The sequence below is a fragment of the Rhipicephalus microplus genome, chromosome 4, assembly GCF_043290135.1.
Source record: "Rhipicephalus microplus isolate Deutch F79 chromosome 4, USDA_Rmic, whole genome shotgun sequence".
Classification (NCBI taxonomy): Eukaryota; Metazoa; Arthropoda; class Arachnida; order Ixodida; family Ixodidae; genus Rhipicephalus; species Rhipicephalus microplus.
Window position 1 is genome coordinate 151,237,216 of NC_134703.1, and position 23,189 is coordinate 151,260,404.

Below are 23,189 nucleotides of genomic sequence, written 5' to 3' on the forward strand. Positions count from 1 at the left end.
TTTAATCGTAGACTCCCTATCACATGCTTCTAGCATCTAAAGGAAATAAAAGCTTCGTGTTCACAAACACCAAAACACAGCAGGCCACCACACATACACACATAGGCTTTGACAGCACATACAGTTGTCATCTACTTTGTGTCCGACAAATCAGATGAAAGCCGAGATTATGTTTAAAGACTGGTGGCATATCCACAAAGTTATAGGTTTGATCCTGATTAGTGATGAGCACATTCCATCTATAGTCCGTCTCAACACTACCATTCAGCACTGCAGAGGCTATAGGATGTAAGCAGACCACATGCTTGAGCAGCAAAACATAGTTGCAGGTATAATTAGCTTACAGTTTGCAGAGTTGAGACATTTGCGCTTGTTTGGCACGTGCAACGTCACATTGATGTTCGATATTTTTATTCTTTCTATTCATGCCATGTGCCTTTAATTGCTGTATCAGTAGCTGCTGATGACTGGTTGCAAATCAAGATGGCAGTGCCCATGCAGGCATGACTGCCCGCTTCGATCTGAATTTGCACTCACTATTCGCTCGCTACGCTGGCAGCAAAAAGTAAATGGTGAAATGAGGCATTATGTACAGTTTGTCATTTGCGAGATCAGCTGTTTGTTTAGCCATGCCTGGTAAGACTAATATGCCTGCTATTCGATGATGGTTCTTGGAATTAGATCAATATAGTCATCAATACATCGCTGTTAAAGCATCAGCACATTCATCTAAGGCAAATACAAGCATGAACTTGTAACTTTCGGGTTACACAGTGCATGATGATGACTTAATTAATTTGATGTACGAGAGCACCAGCGGCGATAAGGGCAGACCCCCTTTTTTTGTTTTTTTTCTCTTTATGGCGATGCTATCTGCTCGCCCGCCTAGCATGTGCGCAGATGCTAGGCAGACGCTGAGCAGATAATGTGATATGAATGAATACATGTGGAGGGGCTAATCGTTCCTCCCACTAGCTTAGAAGCCCTGTAGCCTTTGTAGTGCTGAAGGGAACTTTGGAGATGAAGTATAGATGAAATTCAGAAATGGTTGTCTATGTGTATTGAGTTTGTATAAGAGAACTTCAGGGGACCCAAACTATTTCAGTATACTTTGTTAATGTATTTCTCTTATTTGCATAATGATTTTGATTCATAACATTTTTGAACTTTGTGCTGCAAAAACTCTGCTGCATGCTTTTCACTCCTACAGGCCAAGTTTGTACCTATGACCGGTGACTGCTACATAGTGAGCTGCGCTCGTGATGGTCTGGTTCGGTTGGCGGAACTTTCCTCAACGGGCGTCTGCAAGACGACCAGGAGACTCGCTCAGCATCGTGCCACTGCCCACAAGGTAAGTGCACGCTGCAGAATGTGCCAGGCTGCAGGAAGTCTCATCACGTGGAAGTCTTTTGGGGCTAACCCTTCAATGGCAGTATTCTGTTCTAACAGCTTGGCAAAACCCATTGGGTATTAACAGAAAACTATCATCCTCATCATGAACAGCCTCTACCTTCAAGGTTTCAATGTCTCGCATTGCCTAGAAATGCTTTCGAGGAAGGAAATTAGGATAAGATGAGGAGTGAAGTGGAGGGGAGGGGGAGAAGAAATAAAACAAAACAAAATTTCTTGGCAAGGTGGGATTCGAATTAGCATACCCACGATCCAAAGGTGGGCATCATCATTCAACTATCCAGGCACTCCAGCAGAATAAGCATTTATGGGAACCATATGGTTGCATTGCTATGGGCAATAGAACATGACTGATTGACAAAGAAACGCAGAAAAAGGACTAGAGACGAACAAAAAAAAAAGAAGCAGAGAGGGAAAAGAAGCCTAGTGAAACAATGTATGGTGCTTATAGTACAATAAGAAAGTGAGAAAGGGAAGTTATGGACAGGAGGAAAGAAAAAGTAAGTCATAGCAAAGCTATATACACTATAGTATCACAAAGTGCTGGGACCAGAGGGTGAGGGGGGGACAGGCTATCGGCTCCGCTGTGTTCTTCAATGTTTGCACCAAAGTGTGTACTTTGATGCAGACAAAATGCAACAAAACTCGTGTATGTTAAGATTTAGGTGCACGTTGTGCACCACGTTGGATCAGTGATTACAGAGCTCGACTACTGATCTAAGACCCGCAGGGCGCGGGTTCAAATCCCGGCTGTGCCGGCTGCATTTCCGATGGAGGCGGAAATGTTGTAGGCCCGTGTGCTCAGATTTGGGTGCACGTTAAAGAACCCCAGGTGGTCTAAATTTCCGGAGCCCTCCACTACGGCGTCTCTCATAATCATAGAGTGGTTTTGGGACATTAAACCCCACATATCAATCAATCAATCAATCTACTGATCTAAAGGTCATGGAGTCAATCCCGGCCGTGTCGATTACATTTTGATGAAGGCAGAATGGTAGAGGCTCATGTAGTGTGTGATATAAAGAACACCAGGAGGTCGAAATTTCTAGAGTCCTCTATTTCTGTGTCTCTCATAATCTGATAGAGGTTTTGAATTATTATTATTATTAATATTTAGGTGCATATTGACAGACTTAGTTCTAGGTGAAATTCATGGGCATGGTTCATGAATGCGTTGAAGTCTCGGTATGTAAAATGTAGAAATTTACTTAATTTTTATCAGTAGTATAAATTGGAAGGACACAAAAGCATGCCAGTTTTCTATCTGTTTGCCTGTCATCAGTCTGCAGCAGCTTAAAAACACTTGAGGCAGAGTGATGCACCGTGTCCTGGTTTCGTCAGATGTGTTATCAGTCCATGCCTTTTGTTAGGCTGTGACATAATCAAGCTTTTGTGACGTTTGGCCATTATCAGCCTCACCTATTGCAGTCGGCACGTGTCGCGAAGCTGCACACTTCCGCTTCAGTGTCGCTATAGATAAAACTTTCAAAAGTGGCTCTGCCAAGAAGAATTAGCAAAATGTCTTTGTCCGAAAATGGCATTTTCCTTTAACGGTATCTGCTAATGCTTCGGCTAGAAAAGATTTTTGCAACACTAAACTGTGCCTCTCTTCGGCCTTCTGTCATTCAGTACTTCGTTTTCTAAGAAAAATCTCTCACACCTTTTCCTTCCAAGTGTTGAATACTTTGAAATCTGGCTTCGTTAGCATTAAATTGGGGGAAAGCTGCTTCAGCATACCTCATTTCATTGATGATCTCTATCCTAGGACCCTGTCAGGGCCCAAACATTTTCATGTGATGAAGCTTTCGTTACTTCAATCCTGAAACCGACTCTTGCTGGATAATTCGAACTTCAGCAATCAGTATAATTGTGAGGATTTTACGTTTCAAAACTACCGCATGATTATAAAGGCCACTGTAGTGGAGGTCTCCAAAAATTATGACTGTCTGGTCTCCTTAACGTGCACCTGAAGCTTAAGTCTATGGGGCTCTAGTAATATGCCTTCATAAAAATGTAACCACAACAGCATGGAATTCGATCCCGGGACCATTGGGTCAGCAATTAAGCAGCATAACTGCTAGCCCGCCAGGGCAAATTGACTTCAGCAGTCAATCACACGAATTGACCCACTTTGTAAGTATAGTAATGGTTCTAAAAGCAGCAGAGTTGGAGATTTATACTATGTAGAGTACTTGACGAGCAGTGCATGCATTGGAATCCCTCTCTTTTCCTGCCACAATTGCTTATTTTCCACCAGTGCTGACAAAATAGTGGCTTGCAAAATTTGATTCTAACCTGTCTGTGAAGAAATTCATGAAATAGTTTCTTGAGCAATGCAGTGTGATACGAAGCCAAAACCGAGTTTGCAATAGCAAAGTCAGAGCCGGCGTGGCCAGCATTGTTGTTATTACTAGATTGAGACCAGTTATAAAGGGGGCAGTTTTAGATCAGCATCACCCGCGTGGGTGGCAAGTTATTTTACTTGTTTAGCTATACCCGCCACGGTGGTGTAGTGGTTATGGGGCTCAGCTGCTGACTCAAAGGTCGCAGGTTCAATCCCGGCTGCGGCAGTCACATTTAGAGTGAGGCAAATCGAGGTTTCTAATGTGATAGGCCCACGTGCTGTGCCAAGTCAGTGCAGGTTAAAGATCTTCCAGGTGGTCAAAATTTCCAAAGCCCTCTACTACGACGGCCCTCATAATCATATCCTGGTTCCAGAACTTTAAACCTCAATAGTCATGAGGAGTACTTGAGCTGTTGGCAGCAAGTTGCATCATGTGTACCACGATTCTGGAGATTTGCATGCATTGTAATAATGACTACCAAAAAGTGGTTGGTTAATCTGGATGCTTGTGATTGTTGGCTGCTGTTTGTGATTGTGGATGAATTGGTTCATTAAGACAGGATGTTATATGCACTATCGATCATAAAGAGGAAAACGTATTTGGTTCTTTTATGATGACGAAGTGCTGCCCGAGAGCAGTATTTTTTATTTCGTATACACAAAGTTAGCTCTTTTCATCATGTTTTTGCTGCCAGAATCAAGAATATTGCTACGTAACGCAATTAAATTCAACATGGATATATACCTACCAGCCCAGTACTCTACGTTACTTCAGTTCAAGAATATGCTGGTTTTTGTCCTTTCACACATGAAGGGCTTATGCAATTTTGAAGTAGTTTATACATTCTACGGGCACTTTAAAGCAAAGTCTTTACCTGAACGTAGTTTTTAAGGGGTCCTGCAACGCGCAACCAAGTAACCATGAAATGGCTTCTTATAAGGGCCATGACACAATCAACAAAAGATTAATAGTTTTTATCGAAGGGTTTGTTATTCTAATACATACATGAAAAACTTAATGTAGAAGACTACTTCATACAGAATGAGCTGTAGATGTTGCTGTCTATCAACCGCGCCCACTACTGGGGACTGCCATTTTGCCATGGCATGTGTGACGTCTTGTACGGCATGGTGAAGAACAGTCTTTTTATCAAAGTTACAGCTGTCGCAAATCGTTGAATTTCAAAGTTAAACAAATCTGAAATAGCTCTACGATTGCATGCACTGCTGAACACAGGGCAAAATTCAAAGCTGTTCACAGGAATGGAGACATTCGCACAGAAAGCACATCATAATCTAATGGCTCGAGAAAGTGCCAGTGTTTCTCTACTCTCATACCCCACGCATTTTTTTGCTGTAAATGCTCAACCAAATGCACTATAACATCGCCAGCTTATTTGTGAATGCATGAGGATAAAACCATTGAAAATTGGGTATTATGGCCCCCTTAAGTTAGCAGTTTGCCTCATGAATCGACTGCAGCAAAAAAATTTTTAAATCGATCAAGTGGTAGGGAAGTAAGAGGTATTTCTGCACACTGAAAGCTAAGCAAGGAGGGGGGTTGACACTGGTGCAAAAAGCTATGTCTGTTTGTCAGTGTGTGTCACGACCTTGAGCACTTTATTTTCTTTAGCTCTGCAAGTCAGCTACGCTGCTACATACCTGCCCAACTCGGTCACAGCAAACAGGAACTGAAACTTGTCTGTATCAAAAAGGCGACAAATTATATAGTTAGACTAAATGAATCTTTGTGCGTGTATCGTGTTTATTAGATCTGTAATTAAAGATTGCAGCAAAGAGCGCGCAATCCACAAATATTGTGGCACGACCCCTTTAAGGCCCGACTACAAATGCGCGTTGAAGCCCATCAGGCCATAACTTCCCGGCATGGCATCGTGCCCTCTCCCTATGGAGAGTGTGGGAGATGGTGAAAGAAGTTATTAAGACTACGCTTTTTTTTTGTAATTGCGATATTCATATATTCATTGTAAGTGCAATAATATTGGTCATTTTTGAAATTTCAGAGGGAAAAATTCCAACTTAGCATGCCGCTTTGAGTCCTTGAAAAACTTGCAACAGGTCTTGGAAGGTCCTTGTTTATCCTTGAATTTTCGTTTTAGAAACCTGTAGGAACCCTGCTCAGGAGCCTTGACGGCTGTTTAGCCGTGTTTTCTGACCATGCTGAAAGAGTGTTTAGGGGCCCCTTTTGAGTGAGGACGCTGATAACTCGGCGAGAATGCCTTCACACTTCATTAGAAAGTCCGCCAGCGGAAATTTATATATTGAATTCAGTGCATCTCCATTTCATTGTTTCTTGTTTAGTAAAACATGTATTCATTGTCGTTGTCATCCTCATTCTCTACTGCAGCTTGCCATTGAGAACGACTCACCGCACACGGTTCTCAGCTGCGGCGAAGACGCTTACGTTTTTGGCATTGATCTGCGGAAAAGCTCACCCGACAAGTAAGTTTCGGGAGTCGACATTAGGCAGCCATGTAGTTTTGTGGCTTGGCCAATGAGCTTCTTGTAACAGATTTCAAGTTAGCCTTGTCTAGCCTTGTCTGTTCCAGTGATTATTGTAGAAGCCTTAATATAATGACGAGTTTCTAACACGTTGAAGAACACTTACGGCTAGCTTGTGAAGCCAGAAGGCCAGTGACTCGTTGCATAAGTTATGCAAACTTATTGCATATATGATTGGCTCTGTCTTGAGTTCTGAAACCAAATATAATAAATTCACACATTCCTACAAGCTGAGAGAAGGCATCCTAGCCGTAGCATCAGAGCCTGCCATGTAAGCTTGGTAAATTATTGTATTGGGGCATAAAAACATTGTTATACAGTCAAATACGGAAAGGGGATCGCAAATAAGTTACGAAAATAATCAATATAAAAAAATAGAGGCCTGAGAGCTTACTTGTAGCAGATCATTACCTACAATAGGCGCATTCAAAAGTGACAGCTGATTCCGCACACACGTCGCAACAGAATGTGAATTCGCGTGAAAAAAATCGCTTATGTTGGCCTACTTCTTCATTTTTGAAATTTTGAAGATGCTAGTCTCGATCTTATCGAGGCTATCCGGGTGCAACAGCCCAGTTCCCTCCGTGTGGCCAATAAACGACAAGTGATGTTGAACGCTGCGGCCACTTCAGCGGGGAAGTACACGCATGTAGCCAGCGTCTCATCCGGACGTTCCTCCTCGTCACATGAGCTGTCGGCCTGAGCATCCTGGCTTCCTGCGACCGCAGCTGCTTTGTCCTTAACAGTGAAGCTCGCAACGGCCCGGACATTGCAGTTCGCTTCCACGAAGTCGTCGGCAGACACTTTGTGTGGAACTGATGCCGGGAAGGGGGACAACTCACGAAATACATCGTTAATGCACTTGTTGTCATCGTCTTCATGGGTTTCCGCAAGTTCTGCCGTCTCAAAGCCTGCCTTGCGGAGCAGTTGACCACTGTGTCCGTCTTCACGTCTCACCAGGCATTGAAGATCTTTGCGGGAGAAAAGTTCACGAAAATTTCTGTCCACTCCTTCATCATCCACTGCTGGATGTCCTGGCCGCTGACTGCTTCGCTTTTGCCAGAAACGGTTTTGTCAACGATGTTGTAGTGCTGCTTAAATCGGTGAAGGCAACCGATGTTGTTGGCGAAGTTGATTGCTGAGTGCAGGGGCAAAGCATTTGGCCTTGGCGGTCAGCGTCAGGCTATCCACCATAATGTTCTTTGCGCGCATTTCTAAAAACTAGGCAGAGACTACCTTTTCTACATTCCCCTTTGGCAGGAGCACGCACATGACAGGCTCCCGACGTTCGCTGCCTTTGCCATGATATTTGTTTTGTTCTTCAACAAAAGACTCGGAGTGCTCCGTGGTATCCCGAAGTCGTCAGCGAAGGTGGTACATTTCTCACTCGCCTCAACACGCTGAATAGCCTTAAACTTCGTCGCAAAGTCAAGGGTCTTGCACTTCTTGACACTGGCCATAGGTACACAAGAAGTCAACAATTAAAGGAGTTTGCAGTAGCTTTGCTCACCACGCACGCATAAGAAAAATACTGCACATGGGGCGGTACGTAGGTGGTGCGACAATGGAAGCAACAAATTGCTCGCAAGGCGATGGTCACCTGCGAGAGCAGCAGCAAAAGAAACAAAAAATAAAAGGCAAAAGGAGGAGAACGTCGGTTTCTTCGTTCTTGGTCTCCAAGCCGACAGGTACGCGGAAAAAGCATGAGAGAGAAAAACGAAAAAAAAAAAAAAATGCTATTCCGCAAGTGAGAGATTGTGCAGTCTCGCCCTTACCATTTTTTTAGCGTTTCGGGTTTTGGCGGACGCAGGGTGCCAGTCGGAGGTCGCCGGGCACTGCAAGTGCCAAAGGGCGCCCTCCTACTCACACGCGAAGCCGTGGAGATCGTGAGGTGCTGCGAGTGCTGAAGTGCACCTTCCAGCTTTCGTGGTGTTCAATATATTCGAAAGCCGGTAAAAATACCATTCAATATAAACGTGGGAATTTCTATACTTTTACGAAGTAATTTCCGGGGGATAACGTACGAGTTCGATCTACCTGAAAATTCTATACATGTAGGTTTGATATAACCGTGTTCGACTGTAATAGCTCAGTATTTCTATCATGGGTAGTATATGATAAATGGGCTCCATGAGCTTCTCACATGATACCCACTTTGTGAGAGATGGCTCTCACTTATGAAAACTTTTTACCTTCTTTATATATTTCTCTCTAGTATCTGTAGGTTAGCATTTTGATGAGTTTATTTTTGCAAGTAAGTGTTTTTGTGTGTTTTCCTTTATTCAGTTAAGTTGCATGGAATACAGTTAAAGGTCAAAGAATAAACGCACATAAAATTAGTGCATAAATCTGAAATGTTTTTTGGTACTATTACCGTAAAAACCGGAATATAGGTCGAATTTTTTTTCAAAGAGACGCGATGAAAAGTCGACCCCCGTCTTATATACCGGTCATTGGCAGAAAACTTATGGAAGTCTTGCAACAATGGGTTGACAAAAGTCGGTAGGCTCCATTGCCATCGTGAGCATCAGCAACAGCATCGTTGGGCGGCCGCGACGCCCATTTTGCGTTTTGTTTGTCCCGATTGCGAAGCAAGGGTGGCTGCGGTGGTTTTGCGCTGTTTCATTATCCCCATCTGAGGCTATCTCCTTCAATATGAGTGGCAGCCGACGTCAGTTCACGATGTGCTTCAAGAAAAAAGTCATCGAATATGCGGAAGCCCACGGCAACCTGGCGGCACAACGAGAATTCGGCCCGACGGAGAAGAGCATCCGATACTGGAGGAGCCAGAAACAGCGCATCATAAGTTGCAGCAACCAGAAGAAAACGTCGTTTCGTGGACGGACTGCAGTTCACCCCGAACTGGAAACGGCACTCGTCGAGTTCGTACGGGAGCTGCGCGCAAGGTCGCTACCCGTGACAACGGAGTGCATCCGCGTGAAAGCGCTCGAGATTGCGCGCGACTCGGGGCTCACGAGGGCGCAATTCAAGGGCTCGCCATCGTGGGTGCGCCGATTCATGAAGCGGAAGGGCCTTGTTCTGCGGCGGCGTACTTCAGTGTGCCAAAAACTACCCGCAGAGTTCGAGCACAAGCTTGTGGAGTATCAGCGCTTCGTCATCGAGCTTCGTCGACAGCGTTGCTACATGATGGGCCACATGGGCAACGCTGACGAAACTCCGGTCTGGTTCGATATGCCATCGAACACGACTGTGACCGAGAAAGCAGCGAAGCAAGTGAAGCTATTGACAACGGGCAACGAGCATTCGCGGTTTACCGTGATGCTCGCATGTACAGCAGACGGAAAGAAGCTGCCTCCTTATATTATTTTTAAAAGGAAAACGCTACCGAAGGAGGACTTCCCTCGGGATGTGATCGTGAGGGCAAGCGAGAAGGGGTTCATGAACGAATCCCTCATGCTTGAATGGATCCGGCTCGTGTGGAACCGGCGACCCGGTGCCCTTTTTCAACGACCGAGCATGCTGGTGCTCGACTCTTATCGCGGTCACCTCACGGCCGATGTGAAGCGATCGCTGTCCGATGGCAAGACGGATCTTGTTGTCATCCCCGGGGGACTGACATCTATACTCCAGCCACTGGACGTTGTGCTGAACAAGCCGTTTAAAGGTCGCGTGCGCGAGCTCTACAGTGAGTGGATGCTGGGAGACAATCCCAAGACCCCCGCTGGCCGCCTACGGCGTCCACCGCTCGCAACCGTTTGTGGCTGGGTGTCGTCAGCCTGGAAATCCCTCCCGGAAGAGATGGTTCGCAAATCCTTCCGCAAATGCTGCATCAGCAACGCGTTAGACGGCACAGAGGACGATGCACTCTGGGACATCGCTAGTGAAAAACAAACATCATCCGACTCGAGTTCGGATGAGTCCGAGTAACTTCGTGACCTCCTAGCATTGAACAGTGTCTAAATAAAAATGAATGTTACCACAGTGCAGCTAGTTGCGTTGCGTTTTTATCAAGGTAAGGGTGTGCCGCGATACTTTGCGATTTTTTTAAATTTCTTTTTTTACGATTCGAAGTTTTGGGGGGTCGTCCTATATTGCGGTCCGACCTATAGTCCGGTTTTTACGGTATATTTCACCCAATTGTGTCCTATTTAATTGAGCCGAAAACTTTCTAGGTTTCATGCGAAGGTCAATTTTAATGACATGGGAACATAACACTACAAAAGATGTCATGTAGCCTTTGAAGCATGGCTCAACACGTGCGAGTGGTGCTTTCTGTTGTTCATGGCAGTCGTATCGCTTTGCTGGAACAATGCGGAATGGGCATGTGAAGGAAGACGCTGAGCTGAAGCCTAATGGATAGTGTGTTAGGCTGAAGAAGTGTGCAGGGCCACAGGTAGCTCAGCAAGCGTGAAAAGAGATGCGGCTAGCGAAAAGGCTGCTCAGATTATGGCATGACGTTTCAATCTTTAAATTTCCACATGAGCTTTCGCTTACAAGTGATTTTAATGATAAAAGTGCAAGTAAGAGGCTGACGTAATATTTAGGGCTATTCGATATAACAAACATATTGTGGTCAAAACATATTGTGGACGACGTTGGAAAAGACAGGGTGTGTAAACACGGACGCAAGGGAAAAGTTGAGACACCACAAATGCTGTAGTGTTTCTCTTGTCCTCTCGTGACTTCTGTCTTGTTTCCGTGTTTGCATGTTTTGTCTTTTTAACATAATTACCCACCTAGTAGCTCGGCTCTCGGTTATTCCAAATACACCTTAGCCCGCTTATAACGAACCTGAGCCTGATGCGGTATTCGTTCGCTGTATCCTGAAGTTCGTACTAAATGAAACAAAGATTTTAAAAAATTTGCAAGTGAAAACACAAAATTTTTGCCCAAAAATTTTTTTGATGCACGTGTTTCAAAGAGCAGAAGCAATAAAGGCAGTCTCGAGTTTGTTTCAAACGGCAGCGTGCTCTTTGTCGAGGCCCGTGGCATAAGCTGCAGGAGGCACTGGCTCCAAAGTTTTGTCGTTCCCGCAAACCGATTCCTCCAAAAACGCTCTTTCGCGTACTTCATTTACAATGTCCTAATCCGTGCACGGTACCGCGATGTTAGCATCATCATCGGCCATAATGAAACCATCGCAACAGATGTCCCACTTGCTATCCCATGTCAAAGTTGACGATGCACTGGCACAAATCGCCGCTGCAGTGGTCCTGTTCGGTAGCTTCAAGCTCGGCATCGGGCCCGACGTCGACAAAGTTGGCCTCCTACTAGTTTCGCGCGCATGTAGCCGTCACCGCCGCCTTCAAAATATTCACCATCTCCACAGCTGAATACCCGGACACCCGAAGCGGCAAGTTGGCTGCCAGGGGGTCAACAGCTCTAAGCAAGCGCTCTGCGACATGGCACCTTACGCGCGGATTAGGCCTAGGCCAAGCAGTTACACTTTCTTTTTTTTTTTTTTTTTGAGCGGCAGGAAAAAGCGTGCAAGGCCTCCCGTCCGCCATCTGACCACACACGCAGACCGAGAGTAAGCAAGACACGCACACGCGGCACACATGCCAGAGCGTGTAGTACAGCTCTGGGCCTGTTTCTAGTCAGAAAAGAAAACTTCTGAATTCAAGCCAGCGTGGCTGGCATCGTGGAGCAGTGTAGACGAGCAAAGAAGTTGTGATCAAGAGAGGAGAGCAGATTTGTGAGAGAAGGGCAAGGAGTCGCGAAAGAGTGATGAGAGGGGAGGACACGGCGGGAAAGCGACCTTGAAAACCAAAACACGCAGGAAGGAGGCAGGTCGGTTAGCTTGCTTGAAAGGTCCGCGAAACGCGCAACTTTTACATAGAAAAACTTGAAGGAGGGTCTGCGCGCACAGAGGCATAAGCACGGTCATCCGGATCGGCGGCCGCGGCGCTGTTCAAAGAATCATCGGACGTGGTTCAAGTTTTGCTGCGCCGGCAATTTTGCGTGGCCTCACCGACTTCAATATTTCGCGATTCGCTCCACGCAAATTAACAGCTGTTTTTACGCTTTCGCACGCGTGTGGAGGGCATGTTGAGCTGAATGCAAAGTGAGCGAAAACATGTCCTAAGCACGAAACGAATCGCGAATTATCAGAGTGGGTGGAGTAGCGTACGCGCGTGCACTAGAACGATACGGTAAGACAAGACGCAGACGATCGGCTACAGACGATGTTGGAAAATGGTCAGGTCACTCCAGGCCGGCGACACCGACAGTATTAGCGATTAAAAACTGGGGAGATGGCTGACCGGTCTTCGAAAGATTGGTGGTAGTGCGAAAACAAAGGCCGCCTCTGGCGATGCGGGGTGCTCAGAGTAGCGGAGGGGACAAAGGATGAGGGGGGCATAACAAAAAGCGGTTGGGGAGAGCGACAACTAGAGGGGCGCGGAGGCAGGGTCGGTGTTCAACAATAAGAAGCTATGGGCGCCTCGCCAATGCCTGATCATTGGTCGAAAGTGGTTTCCCTGGAAGTCGGCAGAGTGCCGACTCGGTTCGCTGAAACCGATCAGCAGCGCTCGGAGACGTTCATTGTAAGTGTGATTTTGTGTCGTTGAAACAATGTATATTTTCATGGTCACGCGTATATTGTTTGTTTTAAGCGAAAGTTCGTCTTAATTGGGGCCGTTATATGTGGGCTCGATTGTACACTTATACCTCATTAGTACAAAGTTGCATCTTCAATTAAGTTCATTATATCCGAAAATTTATTGTAAGGGTTTTTTCTAACCATTGTAAGGCTATTTTTCATTTACTTTGTTAAAACTGACATTTCATTATGAATGAGGTTTAAGTGTATTTTTGTCTTGAGTAGAACTTCATTGTAGCAAAGTTTGACTTTGAAAGCAAGATTTTGGCCAGAAAAGGTTGAAATAAAATACCATTCCATGCAGCATTATACACCATAACAGCTCATTAACTAATTATTGCATTGCCTGTTTTGTCTTTCAGACTAGTCCTAGTGAAGGAAAACGACAAGAAGGTTCCCCTTTACACAATATTTATTAACCCAACCAATCCAAATGAGTATGCCGTCGGAGGTCGAGACCACTACGTCAGGTACGCATGTTGTGTCATGTGTCGACAGACCACTTGACGCTATGTCTCTTGTTTCTTTTGGTTTTGTGTTTTATTCTTACCAATGGAAGTTTGAGCTTTCTGATTGTTCATGACGTGTTGATGAATCAACGCTTTATCCTTTCAGAGTTTACGATCGGAGACTCACGAGAGAAGATTCTAATCCAATGAAGAAATTTTGTCCTCACCATTTGGTCAGTGGTCTTTAAGCATATGCTTGCAGCTTGCTCATCATCATCATCCCGATTTTCTTGTTTGTGATGAAAAAATTCATTTCACTGAGAGTGTGTCCGAATCCTGTTACAGCTTCTTCCACCCACCCTTCTTCAGAAAACTGGAAAGCTAATCGAAGCGAACTGTGGGTGCAATTGAAAAGAAGTTTGTTATTTCAGCGTGCTGCACAAGCAGTACAAGCGAGCGTCACACAAGCCAAACCGTCCGTCGTTTGTTCTCCAGTGCCTAAATTTAATGCATAACAAAAAAGCAATGAAGTGCATACATGATCGATTTAGTTACCCCTTTATCTTCCATTCAGTGGTTCAAAGTTCGCTTTCTCTGGTGAAAACGGCACAAATCGGTTTACACATTTTCACTTGCATTGTCCCTTCAGCTCTCACTTCCTGTGTGTTGGGCTGTTTCATCTCGAATGATCTGTCGATGGTTGTTTTCCTTTTGTATTTACCGCAAATGGGGATTCACGTGTGTCTGCTTTCGTGGGGTACAGCTGAAGGCCTAAGAAATCTAAATGTATGCATGTGATTCACTTGCCCAGTCAATATTCTTCGATTTACATGTACACACACGTATTAGCATATGATAGTTTGATCCTTCAAAACATAGATGCATGATGCTGCATGGTAACGACTGATCTTGATTATCGAAGGTCGCGATGTGTGTGATGCTTATCGTGCGTATCTTGAGCCTGCCTCTAGTACTCGCTCTTTACCCACCACGGTCAGAGGCTCTGCTGAGCTTCATTATCAAGGTTACCTCAGTTCTTCATCAGGGCTACTCAAAACAATAACAGCAGAGCCACATTGAGGGTAGAGAATGGGAGTAATTCACTAGCCCAGATTGTAAAACGGCTACACAACAGCCATGGAAATCAGTGAAACTGAACATTGTTGTTCAGTTTTTCACGTCCGTGGCAATTCACAGTGCAACAGCATAGCATCGAATGCAGCATTGCATTGTACTGCGCATAGCTTTCGCATTTGTTGTTTTTTCTGTGGTTCATGTGAGCGATCCAACTGGCACTTTACGACAGTTCCGTGGTGCATCCGACTAGCATAAAGAAATTCATAGCTCGTTTTCGGAATGTTGAATGCACAAACGTGTGCAATATTAAGTTGAGACCTCGTTTTTGCACCCTGTAGTTGCACCTGGTTCCTCTGCGAACTTTTCAGGGGGGAGTTGAACTCTGCACTGCTTAGTTCTTTCCATCTCACTTCGACAGAGGGTGCTGCACAACTTGTGAAACTCCAGTCTCTCGCGTCTGTGTACTTTGGGGGGGCCCTTCAGTACATGGCACTGATATAGCATAGGCTAGCAAGTGGGGCTCTACTCTGAGGAGTCTGGACATACAGTCATAACTTTGGGATGCCCAGAGGGACGGCCGTGTGCTGGAGCACACACCTTTGAACATTTAATAATGAAGTTTTTGCAAACCAAACCAAGCTCCGTTATATACAGATTGGCAGCACATTTTTTGTGTATTTGAAATGTGCTTCATTACACTGGGTACATTTAATTATAGGTTCTTTTCTGACCTGAGCTCCTGAAGCTGAGCATAAATATTTCATACTATTTTTATCTCATGATGTTTGTTTTGTTTTTGCAGATGAATTGTGATGTGCGAGCCAGTGTTTCCTGTTTGGTTTACAACTACGATGGCTCTGGTATGGCTTCCCTATTCATGTTTTCTGTTTCGCTTCGACAATTAAATTATGCATGTGTGTGAATTTACAAATAAAGAGGATAGAACAATGTGAAAACTTTTACACAGATATAGCACTTATTGAAGGATATCTCAATCAGGTATGTATATAATGTGTTAAGAAAGGTGGTTTGATAATGTTAAAAAAAAAAATCAGTTTACACTACTGAAAAACTTTAGGCTGTCCATAAAACAAGAGAATTTCGTTAATAACTGTATTATAAGTAGAGATTTTCAGTCACAAAATTTTGAGTCGTAATATTTTAGTGCAAATTGAATTTAATTGTAAATGCCATTAGAATGTTGTTTAAAATTTTCAATATTTGTATGCCCCTAATTATAAGCAAGCATGTATGCATGCATATATATTCGATGTCTTTGGTAAGCTTGGCACTAGTGCTCTAGCTAAATTGAAATGTGCATTTAAACATTCACATGTTTGCATGTGCAACTCCTTCTGAAATTTGATTTTCTGCCAAACTGAAATTTTAGCTACTCTTTAAGAGCAGCCTGGGCACACCAGTGTCAACACTGCGACTCCAGGCAGTGGCTAGTTGGACCTGAAGAGATTTGGGAAGGTTGGGACTGTGCTTTACACAAGTCTGTGATGTGGTGAAATGTTTTAATTTGCGTGCACATATCTCAGGGGAGAGCAGTAATAGTCTTTTATGGACAAAATACCAAGAAATTTTTCTTGAGTGAGATTGTCATACAAGGCAACTATGTTGTGCTAAAATGTTGGGCCAGCATTTAGTGTTCTTGCAGATTTGGGCGGAGAAACACAGCTTCAAAAAGGAAAAGAGTTGTTAGAAAAAGAAAAAATGCCCAAGGGATTTGAGCATTCCCACGTGAAGTTGTGTGTTAAGGATAATGTGTGGAAGCGAGAATGTAAACGGCAGAAGTTTTCTTTTTTTTTTTCTGTAGTCATGTGTACATTTCTATGCACCAGGTAAAATATATTGACCTTACGTTTGTTTTTCTGTGACAGAAATACTGGCTTCCTACAATGATGAGGACATTTACATTTTCAACTCTAAGCATTCTGATGGAGCTGAATTTGTGCACAGATACAAAGGCCACAGAAACAGCCAGACAGGTAAGTTTTCGATGCTCTGTTTGCCTATTCAGGAGCTTAAAATGGTGCACCCGAGCACCTTTCACTATCCGAAGCCCCAGGCCCTGCCTGAATTTCTTTTTACAGTGAAATGCTTACACCTTGAACGAACGTCAATTACCGTATTTACTCGATTCTACCGCGCCCTCGATTGTAACGCGCACCCGATTTCCACCGTGAAAAAAAAAAAAACTTAAGACATCGATCGCAACGCGCACCCATTTCTCTCGCTGGCCCGCACGATCACATTACTCGAAAAAACGACTCCTTTCGGGAGCGTCTTCCATTTAAATATGAGGTACGGGCGAAGCTTGTGCCCATCTGACGTGTAACAGAGCATTGATGTCACTGTAGTTTTACCGTGGACCAATGTCAGCACGCGAACTTGCTTCGCCCCCTTCTCGACGGTTGTGGTGCCAGGCATGTCGAAGTAAAGAGGCGTCTGATCGGCATTCCCGATTTGCCCAAGCAGGTAGCCGTTGTTGCGCCGCAAGTTTAGGACGAACCTCTGAAAACTGTGAAGCTTTTCATCGTACTCCTCCGCTAAACTTTTCGCATATGCATGTTCCCCTTCGGAGGGAAAAGCGTTTCTTCTTGATAAAGTTAGTTAGCCAGCACCTGCTCGCTTTAAACTGGCTCCACATTAGACCTTTTTCTAAGACTAATTGCATAGGCCGCACTTCGAGCAGTTCTGTCGTCACGGGCCGCTGTGCCGCTCGCTGCTCAAGCACATACTCGCCGAGCAGCTCTTTAATTTGTGGAAACCGACCCTGCTGTGGTCCACTGAAGCCTTTGCGTGAAGCTTTGCTGTCGACAACCTTCTGCTTTTGTTTCCGCCGATCCCGCACGCACGTTTCGGGAACTCCGAACGACCGCGATGCGGCCCGATTTCTGTCCGTTTCCGCACACGCGATGGCTTTTCTTTTAAAAGCGGCATCGTGGTGCACTCGAGTTTTTGGAGTCGGCCCTTCCACGCCGTCGATGCTAATGCACTACTAGATGACGAACTCCTCAGCACACGTACGAAGTGCCGCACATGGGAAACGCATAAGCAGAAATGGCCGACGCGCCATGCCTACGCACGTAGGGGGCGGCCATTTTGGATTTGCCGATGGCAATAGATTGAACGTATTTTTTTTTTTGTTCGTACTCGATTCTAACGCGTATGCGATTTATGAACTCGCTTAACCGGAAAAAAGGTGCGCGTTAGATTGGAGTAATTACGGTAGGTGTACTATTCAGTCGTACAAACTTTCTTTAAATCCCCGTCGAAACATCATTGGCCCCAGTGGGAAGGAATTGCAGTTTCATGAGGTTTGTGCAGCGTGCATTTCGGTTGTATGCGTATATTTTGTAACGCCACCAAATGCCACTCGCGGGATATTGACCAGAAATACTCTGAGAGACTGGTTACAAAGCAGCGCTTTGCGTTGTGTGGGCCGTGTCGCCCGTGACTCTCGTGTTGAGACATGTGGCACTCTGTCTAGAGAAGTTATTGCAGCTAGCGTCCTGCCTCAGGTAGAAGAGGAAGAATGAGTGGCCCTGGAAGCGTCAGGAATTTCAGCTAAAGAAGCTCTGACATACTTCATATAAGTGAAGTCTTCCGCTGCCCAGCAGAGTGTAGCGCTAGAGAAGGTTCGTGAGAGCTTGGACACAAGTGACTACAGTAAAAGATTGTTAATTTGACACCCGTTAATTAGGAAATTCGCATAATTCGGACGACTCTATTGGTCCCGGCCAAAGTGCATGTTAATCTATGGGACCAAACCTTCGTTATTTTGTCGGAATTCGGCTCCGCACCGCTTAATTCGGACAAATGCTGATGGCTGCTGCTACACAAAAGTGTGATAAAGCAGCGCTGGCACCACTGGAGTGAAACCGAAACCTGAGTGGCATCGCCATCATCATCAACTAGTGGGGGCGATCGCAGCGTCACCGAACGTCGGCGTCTTCTTTCTTCTCCACTCAGCGCCTCCGACGCCATTTTCCCTTGGGTTGTCGTGTCAGAACCATCTCTTCTTGCGGAGTTCTCTTTTTCTTCCATTGTGACCGTATTTGCATGCCACCACCATCGTGCGCTACAGGGATGGCAAGGTCGAAAAAGCGGCAGAACTACGACGCGAAGAACTTGGCGACTAAAGTGGAAATTTCGGGAGCACTGAAGAACGGCGAATCGCGACAGCAGGTTATGACCAAGTACAATGTGAAGCGGAGCACGTTGGGAACGTACGTAAAAAATGAACAACAGATTCGACAAGCCTTCGAAAGCGAGAAGTTTCATATGCCTCTAGAAAGCGGTTGCGAACCGCAGCTCATCCCCAGCTCGAAGAAGCTTTGCTTCGGTGAATTACTGACTGTCGCAATGCGCATCTGCCTTTGAGCGGACCTCTCATCATGGCGCAAGGTGAGAAGTATGCTGAAATGATGAACATTGAATCGTTGAAAGCGTCAAGAAGGTTGGTTGAGACACGAACTTGTCTTCAGGGGTGTGTGCGCCGAAAAGGCCAGTGTTGACAAAAGCGTGACCACCAAGTGGAGAAATGTGAAGCTGCTGGAGCACATCGCCGCATATGAACCACGTGACGTGTTCAATGGAGATGAAACTGCTCTATTTTTCAGAGCTCTGCCCGACAAGGCGGTGACTTTCAAAGGGGACGCGTGCATTGGTGGCAAGAAGTGCAAGCAAAGGATAACTGTGCTTCTTGCTGCCAATATGAATGGCACGGAGCGCTTGCCATTACTTGTCGTCGGGAAGGCGCTTAAGCCACGTTGTTTTAAGAACGTCAAAAGCCTTCCTGTCGAGTACACAGCGAACAGGAAGGCATGGATGACATCGGACATTTTTCGCGGCTGGCTGCAGCAGTTGGACTGGCACTTCACGTCGAAGGACCGCAAGATAATTATGGTTGTTGACAACTGCAGTGCCCATAACTGTACAGTCGAACTGAAGAGCATCAAAGTAGTTTTTTTGCCGCCCAACACTACGTCTGCTCTTCAGCCGATGGACCAGGGTATCATTCACTACGTGAAGTCGAAGTACCGCAAGCACCTGCTAAAGCGAATGATCCTATGCTCAGAAGCTGGAAAGTCGTTGTATCAAGTGGACTTACTCGGCGTAGTGCACATCATCGCCCACGTGTGGAAAAACACTCCGCTGCAAGTCATCGCCAACTGTTTTCGGCACAGCGGTTTTGTGAGGCCCTAGCATGCAGCAGTAGCTGACGATGGCATCGAGGAGGTGTCAGCAGAGTCCACCGACGATGACTGCCCGAATTTCGATGCTGTCCTACCCACAGATATGACCTTTCAGGACTACATCGCGATTGATCATGGTGTCGCCACGAGTGGTCTCCTGACCGATCAAGAGGTTATAATGATGTCACGGGCGCCCATGAAGACCACGATTCCGACGAAGAATCATGCGAGGAGATACAGCCGCGACCTCATCGCACATCACGGGAAGTCTCGGAGGCGCTGTTAATATTAAAGGATGCTTGCCTGAACACTCCCGACAGCTTGCGTGCTGTTGGCCATTTGGAACAGTTAAAAAAAAATTGTAATGTCAGCCGGAATCTGCGCGAAAACGCAGACGACAATTACAAAATACTTTAACTAATAAAGGTATGCTTTTGCAGCTTGATTTTAAATGTTGTTTTCTCTGTTCATTCGTTAATTTGGCATTCGGTTAATTCGGACAGTTTTTCCGGTCCCGTGAAATCCGAATTAACGAGCTTTTACTGTATATTCATGACCACTGCAGTCACATAAATTAACAAGTGCAGCAAAACTTTACTGAACACCAAAAAAAGCATAAATTTACACTTAAATGAGTAGCATTGCACTTTTGCCATGTCAAAATGAGGCATACACTTTTGCCATGTCAAAACAGACAAAGGAAAAAAAAACTATGGACCATATTCAAAAGTGAATTCCTTGCATCTCTGTATGCTACACTATGTGTTCTGCTCAGTTTATGTCAATGTGCAGATTAGATTTAAATCCTGCATTGTAGCAATATACGAGTGGCAGCTTCAGCTTGTTCTGAATAAGGTGTCGAAACGGGATAATGGAAATGGATTCATCCTCAACCCAGAAAAAAGTACCTGTCTACTTTTTTATAGGAGGAGAAACCTACACTTCGATGCAGAAATTTATCTGCAGGGCCACCTGCTGCATGTAAAAACAGAACAAAAGTTTTTATATGTAATTCTAGACTCGGAATGGTCCATCATGGGGAAGTGATTCCAAATGTCTCATGAATGTCTACAAAAGTTTCATACTCGCACGCCTAGACTATGGCGCTATTGTTTATCAACCTGCGACACCGGCCTCATTGGTGAAGCTGGACCCTGTTTACTATGTTTACTATCTAGACATTTGTATTTTGACGGACGCTTTTAGGACAAGCCTTGTTGAAAGCCTTTGTGCCGAATCAAACGAGTAGACCCTTTATTTTCAGAGATGCTACACTTTCATCGTATATTTTCCCAAGTGATTGCAGACAATGAACATCTCACATACAGTATTCTAAATGACTTGTTTAGTTCCCAGTTATTTTATAATCGTCCTGGATTGAGAGCACCGTACTCAACACGTGTGCGACGTCTTGCTGAAAAAAATGGAAGCCCCACTGTTTGAACACTACGTGATGTCACCCGCTGTACAGCTGCCGCCGTGGCAGTGGCAGCTCATAGACTGTGATTTATCTTTCGAAGAAGTGTCAAGACACGCGCCTATTGCAGATACTTACTTTCTGGAACTCCAAGACAAATATAACAGCCTCGAATTCTATAAAGGTGCGTCCCACACCGGTGTATACTATGCAGCTGTCGATCCGTCCTTTTTAAATGCTGATACCCTCCACCCGACTTCGAGCATTTTTACAGTGGAGGCATATTTTACAGTGGAGGCTAAACACATTTAGGAAGCAAGCTTACACCATGCTGTTAATTACGCAGGCTCCTCAAGCATTGTAAAAGCTTTGAAAAATTCTAAGCCACATAAAAACCTTACAATCTTCTCACTTTACTCACTACTATGCACACTTTATGCATCTAAACAGCATGTTGTTATATTCTGGGTGCCAGGGCATCAACAGATTGAAGGAAACTTGTTGGCAGATCACATAGCTGTAACAATCTTCGAAAACGCTGCTCAAGCATTCATAGCTGTCTCGGCGCTAGACTTGAAATCCTCCCTAAAGGAAAAGCTAAGGGCTTATTGGCAGAGCACATGGGACACGTAAACACAGAATAAGCGACATGTTATCAAAACCAAATCTTGGAAAATGTTTGCCAGTATCGTGGGACCACCGTACACAATCGACAATTATAGGCTAAAAATAGGACACACATATGCTACACACTCTTACCTATTGTCCGGTAGTGATCCACCTATGTGCGAGAAATATGGTGAACCCCTTTCGCTTCATATCCTCATTCAGTATGACAGGGCATCAGATTTTATTAGAAAAAAGGCTCTTCCGATTACACTGCTGAGAACAAATGCTTCTTCATCCTGCGATGTTCATCAGTAGGGATCCGTTTTTCAAACTTGATTCACTTCCCGCCTTTCTTAAAGATGTTCCTTGTTTTCATGTGATTTACCCTTGTAACCTGCAGCACGGTCTGTGAACGGAGGTCACTGCTGTGGTAGTTACATCACAGAAAGCACTCATCTCAGGGCGGTTCACGATACATCCGTGCTTATACCATGTCTCTGGATATTTATTATCAGTACCGCTTGCCACTCATTTCGCTACACTCATAATTTTAATACTTACATGTTTTATCTGCCTTTAGGGCAAGGAAAGTTAGGCTTCCATACAGCCACTTAATACAACCATAGTTGACACATGTCACCATGTATTGGCACTTTTAGGCTGTCAAATGGCCCTTGCGCCAATAAACAACATATGCCATCATCAGACTATTCCTGCAGCCACTGTAGGCACTACATGCTTGTGCAAACACACATATTCACAAAACTTTGAGGAATGCCTTTATTCCTAGCCTCATTTCTCTATGACGTCTGTGAATTTCGCTGTCTAAAAAAGTTGCTATAATGTGGGTGATGCCAAGTCCGGCATTTTTAAACCAAGTATACTCTTAAAACAAAACCAGACTTTACAGTGTGAATGTTGTTGTGTGCAAGAGGCATGTGGTAAGGTTTCTATGAATTGATAAGTATTAAAAGTGTTGTTCCTGCCAACAGTGAAAGGCGTCAACTACATGGGTCTACGGAGCGAATACGTCGTCAGTGGAAGCGACTGTGGCTACATCTACCTTTGGGACAAAGAGAGCGAGCACATTATTCACTCCATGCATGGCGATGAAGAAGGCGTGGTGAGTGCATTTAACCTAGCATGTGCATTGTGGCGTGCAATATCTTGTGAAAGGGCATCTGCCATCATTGTCTCTTCGGTGGAGAACCAACCACAGGCTTCACGGAAGATTAGAGATTAGGGGAAAGTGGAAGGGTTGGCACGTTGTAGTTATACATTGTGATACTGTTTGAGTTGTGTATCCTACTCTGTGAAGCAACCAAGTCATGTGAGCACTGTCAACTATAATGTCATGGGGTAGTCATTTGGTGTTTGGACATGCGTTATTGAAAAGTGGCAAAATAAACTTGTGGCACTGTTAGTACAGCAAGCACCATAATCTGTCAAGCTCAACAGGGAACGATGGTGCATTGACCAAGAGGTCAAATTCACAAGATAGCAAAGTAAGTGAAGTGCATAATTCAAAAGAATAACTTTTTTTTGTTGTGGATGTTGTCACCAATCTTCTGATATGCTGCATTTTCGGTAT

General features: G+C 44.8%; 1 protein-coding gene across 4 annotated transcripts in view; it reads left to right on the forward strand.

Annotated features, from left to right (window-relative positions):
- The window catches only part of LOC119172411 (DDB1- and CUL4-associated factor 8), a 48,571-nt gene that overhangs the window by 14,593 nt on the left and 10,789 nt on the right, over positions 1-23,189 (forward strand). For all 4 annotated transcript variants that reach the window (XM_037423494.2, XM_075893751.1, XM_037423493.2 and 1 more), the window contains exons 5-11: positions 1,211-1,351; positions 6,123-6,217; positions 13,202-13,309; positions 13,455-13,521; positions 15,168-15,225; positions 16,252-16,359; positions 22,591-22,721. In XM_037423494.2, the coding sequence (XP_037279391.2) occupies positions 1,211-1,351; positions 6,123-6,217; positions 13,202-13,309; positions 13,455-13,521; positions 15,168-15,225; positions 16,252-16,359; positions 22,591-22,721 (708 nt within the window). The remainder of the gene's footprint in view (positions 1-1,210; positions 1,352-6,122; positions 6,218-13,201; positions 13,310-13,454; positions 13,522-15,167; positions 15,226-16,251; positions 16,360-22,590; positions 22,722-23,189) is intronic.